A 7119-nucleotide genomic window follows, 5' to 3' on the forward strand; every position below is an offset into this window, starting at 1 on the left:
ACACTTCCAAATTAGCTTTAAAACTGATCTGCATCTTCCTCTCACTCTGGTCTCCTATGATTTCTCTTTCCTACAATATTTATAGCAGCTGACTCAGAGCTTTTGAGGGAAAATAATCAAACTCTGTCGTATTCCATGAGTTTGTTTGGAAGGGAACAAGAACTTTTTTGGAAAGGAAAGATGGAAAGATATGAGAGAGACTCAGAGCTTTGAAAATCAAATTTTTTTGACCATTCATCTCACCATGTCGGCACCTCTATGGTCTGTTTTCGTAGCATTGCTCTTTTAGACAAACGATTCTAATTTTTTTTGAAAATCTTAGACTATAACACTAACACATAAAGCCTTATAACCCTTTAGAAGTGGCAATCACCCCATGGTGGCCAGTCCCATGCAGCAAGACCCATCACGGCCGGGGTAGCCTTCGACCACCCGCACTTGAGTTGCGAGGGCCACCGCGATTCCGGCCGGGTGGGCAAATCTACCCCAAATGGGATGGACAACCACTCTTATTTTGTTTTTCAAATTTTAGTTTTAATTTTCTTAATTTTTAATGTGTTTATTCTAATGTGGACGTACGTGTATTTTAATTTTTTAATAAAAACCTCAAGTATCAACTTCGTGTTGGAGGGTATAAATTCAATCTGTATAAAACTTATGAATTGTTTTAGTACATAAACTCGTATTATCAAGAGCCTTTTAGCTTACTTTTAAAAACAAAAAACAAAATTATTTTAGCTGTTTCTCTTTATAAATATTTTTTGTACGTACATGATTTTTTTAAAAAAAAAAAAAAGAAAAGGAAACCACGATTACATTAAAGAAGGGGTATCCGAAATAAATTTGACAATGTTTTATTATTAACATCAAAATTGAACAACCTTTCTCTTGATGACTAATGCTTGTTTTTTTTTTAATTTTTTTATGAGAAATATAAACATTATATTAAAACGATAACGCAAATGTTGGGATATAGGACCTAACAAATGTTGGAATCGGCCCCGTTTGAATACAGAAACACTCTCAACCCATATCATCTGATCATTATAACTTTCATAAATTTACATGCAAAATACAATAAACAATTCAATTTTTTTAAATCTCAAAACAATACTAATATTAAAAAATAATATTTTACTAATATTTTATTCAACTCATCTAAAACCATCTTATCTCATCTCATTTCATTTCACTATCTAAACGAGCCCTAAACAGGTTGACATAAAGCCAAAAAAAAAACCGGAAATGGCTATATATATATAATTGGTCTCATACTTCTTAGCATAAAGTGAAGAAAATGTCACAATTACTTGGGTGATCTTTAGTGCAAATTAAAGATGGATATATTGCCTTGAAGAGCATTCCGTAAAATCTTTGATCGATGAAGTAGATATTGTTGAACGAGTTTTGCTACAAATCAACTAATGTTCACATCACACACTCCACACTTATAGAGTGTGGGATTTTTTATAGGATGTATGAGTGTTTTTCATAGAGTGTGGGATGTGAGATGGTGGATAGTGACTGATGAGAAGAATTTTTCTTGTTGAACACCAAATTCACATTGTCGAAAGGGAGAGCACAAAGCTCTTGGACAACCAAGATGCAAAAGCCAGCAAAATTACGGTTGAGCTTGACGAGGAGTAGGGAGCTCACTCACCGAAGGAGGCGCTTGCCGGTCAAAACAATATTTTGACCGGTTGATGAGGTAGACTTGGACACCAAGTGACTCCGGGATGGCGCCTATGTGGCGGTTGATGGTATACGATAGTAAATCAAAGCTTCGAATGTCCTATAAAATCAAACAAAAAAAAAAAATAATAACCAAAGCATTTAGAAAAACACAAAAATAACTATACTTATACTAGAGGGAATGAGAAGGTGACCAATAACATAAAATCTCATATAGAGAGTAATGCTAGCATGTCTTATGCATTTTTAATCATAGTTGTTGGATATAAATGTTCAATGGGCGGTAAAAGATTTTCAGGCGACTAAAGACCAAAATCATCAGAGATTCATGTGGTAAAAGACGAGTAAGGATCAAACTACATTAAACACGTGACCGTATGAGTTAAAGGATAAAGTCAACTACCCGTATCTATATAATGTCAGGATGAGTCTATAGAGATAAATCCTAGAAAAACAAATGACATATGGAAACCTTGCTAACCGTATCTCAATGATGTATGAATCTCTTAATGTAAACCCAAATAAGATATCCAAGCCGGATAGGCGCTATTAACGGCCATGTGCCACATCTTATATTTATAAGATGATTAGGGGTATAAAAATAATCGGTGAACCAGTAAATCAAACCAGATCAGGCCGAACCGAACCGATAGATTTGGTCCGGTATCGAGTTTGGTTCGATCCAGTATCAATTTTATTTTTCTTAAAACCAGTCAAAATCGATTTGATTTTGACGTTTCTTTTTCTAAAATCGGACCGGATCAAACCAGACCGGTTCATATATATATTATAATATACTACAATATATTATCATTATAGTATTATATACTATAATATATTATTATATATTATATAATATAGTATATAGTATATTAAAATTGAAAAATCAGATCGAATCGGACCAAAATCGATAAATCTAAAAGTACCGGTTTAGGATGTAACCGATGCGGAATCAATTCTTAAAAATACAAAATCGGTGTATAAAAGTTCGGTCTTAAATTTTGTCTAAAATCAAACCAAACCGGACCCTTTACACCTTAAAGATAACAGTAAAATGAGAATGTAATATATAGAATTACTCCTAAATATATATATATATATATATATATATATATATATTTATATATTATATATATAGTAAAATATCGCGAGATTTTGTCGGCGGCGTACGAAGGGAGAGGAGTCGGGACAGCAAAAAATGGAATGCACACTCGGCCCGCTCGTAATAAACCAGGAAGGCGGACTATAGAAAGAAAGAAAGAAAGCAACCACCAACCCCTTTACGGACAGTCGCCGACGCCACGTAGCTTAATATCCACCGCCGGATCTTCCACACTTAATTCCCTTGGACCCACTGTATCCCCTCCCAGCTGGCCCCTATTTATTGGCTGACACGACCCCTCTCTCTCTCCCTCCCTCTCCCTCTCTCTTGCTTTCGACCCAACCCTCCGATTAGAAGCTCCCTCTCTGTCTGTACTCGCGCTGATTCACTCGCCGGGCCGGGCCGGGCTCTCGGGAGACTTGTAACGATCTGTCACCAGAATTCCTCCTGATCTCCCAAGTGCTTTGTATTAACTGGTATTGCCGATTTTGAATTCGATCCCTTTGAAGTCCAAGATCTTATCGTTTTCATTGCTTGGTGCTTCCGAGTTCGGCATTGGTGAGGATCGAAGCTTTTTGTTGGGTAATGCGCGTGGAGATCAGTGTTCTTTTCCGGGGGCTGGAAATCGTGCTATTTGTGGTAAGGTTCGGTGAGCTTTAGGAAGGATTTAGATCTTTCTTGTTTTGGAAATTATCACGGTTACGGAGCCATAATGAGAAATTCGGTTTTTTTTTTTTTTTGTTTCTGAATTTAGGGTTTTGGTTTTCATTCTCCGTTTCCACTTCCTGATCATGAGCTGATACTGCTGAATGACAACAAATCGCTTTGCATGGGGGGAAGAGGAGCGAGATGTGCAGGATAGAGAGGAAGAGCTGTGAATATAAGGAGGAGGAGAAGAGAGAGAGGAGAATAGAGATGGGTTTGAAGGCAATGGGTGGTGGGGGAGAGGCTAGGGTTGATAAGCTGAAGAGCTCGATGTCGAGGTCGAGGATGAAGCTATGGATGATACGCGCCACGACTTCCGTTTTGCTCTGGACCTGCGTCGTACAGTTGACGGCATTGGGGGATATGTGGGGGCCTAGGGTTTTGAAGGGCTGGCCCTCTTGTTTCTCCCAGGAGTCCTCTGTTAACAACGCTGTTAGTGTGCCCCTTGTTCCGCCCCGTGTTCTTCCGCCCAAAAGTGAGATTCTTTCCCTAATTGATTGTGATCTTCTTTGTTGCTTTTGTTTGGGTTCAGTGGTTTATACGTTGGAGTGGTGATCTAATCAGAGGCGACTTTCTTGAAACCTGGAAATGTAGTTTTCTGCATTTTCATTTTCACTAGTTAAATGGGCTTTTGAAAGCTTTTTTTTCATTTTCATCTTTGTATTTGGGATGTTGGGAAATTCTCATTTTGGAAGAAATATTTGATTCTCAGTTATTCCATGTGATAGGATTCTAGTGCCACATTATCATTATCATTATTATTTGTTGATGATCAGTAGTACATCAATCTAAGTTTTGGTGTGTGCTATTTAGGGGTTTATAAGAACAACGGTTACCTGATGGTCTCATGCAATGGAGGACTCAATCAAATGAGAGCAGCGGTGAGTGTTTAACTATCATGCCTCCATTTGCAGATGACCTTGTATTGAGTGATCTAACTTCTGATATTTTAAATATGGAAATGTATCCATCCGTATGGTGATCAGTCTTATGTTTATCTGTTTACAGATCTGTGACATGGTTGCTATTGCAAGATATTTAAATGTCACACTTATAGTCCCTGAGCTGGATAAAACATCATTTTGGGCTGATCCCAGGTGTGTTTAACTTTTCTCTCCACTCCCTAGTTATGAAGCATGGTTCTCTTTCTTTGTGTCAAATGAATATTAATGTATAAATGTTGCAGTGAATTCCAAGACATATTTGATGTGGATCATTTCATTACTTCCTTGAGAGATGAGGTTCGAGTATTGAAAGAATTGCCTCCCAGGCTCAAGAAGAGAGTGGAACTAGGAAGAGTTTATTCAATGCCTCCAATCAGCTGGTCTGACATATCTTACTATCATAATCAGGTTTGTTTTATATTGTTGTTCTGGACCTAACGGTGGCCCCTTCTGTTTGGCAAGAACATCAGATTGCATGTCACAAAACCTAAACATCGTTGAAAATGCCCCGACTATTGCTGGCTTGGATTTTTTTCTTGGGAACTTCTATATTTTTCTTTGGAATGTAGGATTTACCTCAACCATTAGCAACAATTATTCGATATTTAGCATTATACTTGACCAGTTATGATCCTTTTCATTTGTCAAGATTTCTGTCAAAAGTAATGGTTACTGTTTGTGTTTGTGTCATACAGATTCTTCCTCTAATACAGAAGTACAAAGTTGTACATCTAAATAGGACCGATGCTCGACTGGCCAATAATGGCCAACCTTTGATGCTCCAGAAGCTGCGCTGCAGAGTAAATTTTAGTGCTCTGAGATTCACTTCTCAGATAGAAGAGTTGGGTAGAAGGGTTATCAAACTTCTAAGGCAAAATGGTCCATTCCTGGTACTTCATCTTAGGTATGAAATGGACATGTTGGCATTTTCTGGCTGCACTCAAGGTTGCAACAATGAGGAGGTGGAGGAGTTGACAAGAATGAGGTGAAGCTTTGTGTATTTCTCTAATGAGCAATCAGACAGGGCTGTCTGAACTCTCAAAATTAAATTTCATCCTCAGTCCATCTCATCATTTGCATAATTTTACAGGTATGCTTATCCCTGGTGGAAAGAGAAAATAATAAACTCTGAATTGAAAAGGAAAGATGGTCTGTGCCCTTTGACACCTGAGGAAACTGCTCTGACACTCAGCGCATTGGACATCGATCCTAGTTTCCAGATTTATATAGCAGCTGGTGAGATTTATGGTGGAGAAAGGAGAATGGCAAGTCTTGCGAGGGCTTATCCAAAATTGGTGAGTAGATAATTTTGAGGCAAAATCCTAGACTTTGGTGCTTGGTTATTGTTCTTCCTCCTCTTTACAGCTTGTCCTGGGTTTCTTAATACAGGTCAGAAAGGAGACACTATTGGAACCGTCTGACCTTAGGTTTTTCCAAAATCACTCATCCCAGATGGCCGCATTGGATTATCTAGTCTCACTGGAGAGTGATATTTTTGTCCCTACATTTGATGGAAACATGGCCAAGGTTGTTGAAGGCCACCGCAGGTATTGTAATTACTTAACCAGTTTAGTGGTTTCTTTTAGTTAGGAAAAATGAATTTTGCTAATTTAAATCACTACAAGTGCCATCCCAGTTTTCTGTATTTTTTACCAGAGACTTGTAGTTTGTGCATGACACTTAAAGTTATATGTTTTTTTGACTGAAAAGATTGCCAATTTTGGGCAACAAGGGAGGCTTGTGATGTGGTCTCTCTATGTTTCTGGATTTACTTTATATTATATGCTTTGAATGCTAGTCCATTTTAATTGTGCTGAAACATTTCATTTCAATTGAGACATCTGTTTTCCTTTTCAGATTTCTTGGATTTAAGAAGACAATTTTATTGGATAGAGGAATGCTGGTAAATTTGATAGACCAGTACAATATGGGAACACTTAGTTGGGATGAGTTCTCATCAGCAGTGAAGGAAACTCATGCATATCGAATGGGTAACCCAACTAAAAGGTTGGTGATCCCAGACAGACCCAAAGAAGAGGACTATTTCTATGCCAACCCAGAAGAGTGTTTGCCACCGTCAGACGAATCGTTCAGTAGTACGTAAGCATTATGTCAGGAGATTGTGATATTCATTAGTGTACTTCTACAGTGCTTTTTCAGCATAGATCTTAGATAGTTCTCCACACGGAGGTACAATGATAATGAAGAAACTTGTTCCGAAGAGAAGATTACATGGATTTTAAACTTTAAAGAAAGCCTGGGGAGGATCTATGGAAGCAACTAGAGGACAGCATTATCTTTTTTTATTTTGCCAATAATTGATCCAATTCATGTATAGAAGCTACCCTGCCATTACAGGGTGAGAGCAGAAGGATCTGCATTGTACACTGGAGGGATGCAAATATAGATTTGGTTTATGCAAACTGTGGATTCATGGAAGGTTAATATACCTCTTCCCCTCCATTTTCTTTCTTGTTTCTTTTTATCTTTTTTTAACCCTCTGGGATTGGCCACGGTCTTCTGATTTTCTCTAGCATAAATTACATTATAATCTTATCCCCTACACATCATTGCCACTGCCCTACTGCTTGGGCGCACTAATTCACCATGGAATGATAAGGTGAAGTGTGTGTGCAGTTTTTGCAAACCACTACATTGTTTAATATGTTGTGTTCA

At 37.9% G+C, this 7119-nt stretch overlaps 1 protein-coding gene across 2 annotated transcripts; it reads left to right on the forward strand.

The window, feature by feature from the left end:
- Positions 1–3082: 3082 nt before the first annotated feature.
- On the forward strand, positions 3083–6911 carry LOC108986692 (rhamnogalacturonan I rhamnosyltransferase 1-like). 2 transcript variants are annotated; one of them, XM_035685955.1, is made up of 9 exons: positions 3083–3438; positions 3549–3974; positions 4313–4380; positions 4508–4596; positions 4686–4851; positions 5139–5428; positions 5534–5738; positions 5833–5990; positions 6301–6911. In XM_035685955.1, exons 2-9 carry the CDS (start codon positions 3644–3646, stop codon positions 6545–6547), a joined length of 1554 nt encoding a protein of 517 aa, XP_035541848.1. In that variant the 5' UTR covers positions 3083–3438; positions 3549–3643; the 3' UTR covers positions 6548–6911. The 2 variants fall into 2 exon arrangements, with proteins under 2 accessions (XP_035541848.1, XP_018814939.1); XM_018959394.2 differs by having other exon boundaries at positions 3083–3433.
- Positions 6912–7119: the final 208 nt, after the last annotated feature.

This window comes from Juglans regia, chromosome 15, assembly GCF_001411555.2.
Source record: "Juglans regia cultivar Chandler chromosome 15, Walnut 2.0, whole genome shotgun sequence".
Lineage (NCBI taxonomy): Eukaryota > Viridiplantae > Streptophyta > Magnoliopsida > Fagales > Juglandaceae > Juglans > Juglans regia.

Bases quoted from the DNA above. Each gene is read 5' to 3' on its own strand.
- LOC108986692 (XM_035685955.1), top strand. From the start codon at position 3,644: ATGTGCAGGATAGAGAGGAAGAGCTGTGAATATAAGGAGGAGGAGAAG. The intron at 5,739-5,832 runs GTGAGTAGATAA...TTCTTAATACAG, and splicing joins CGAGGGCTTATCCAAAATTG to GTCAGAAAGGAGACACTATT. The intron at 5,991-6,300 runs GTATTGTAATTA...TTTCCTTTTCAG, and splicing joins GTTGTTGAAGGCCACCGCAG to ATTTCTTGGATTTAAGAAGA.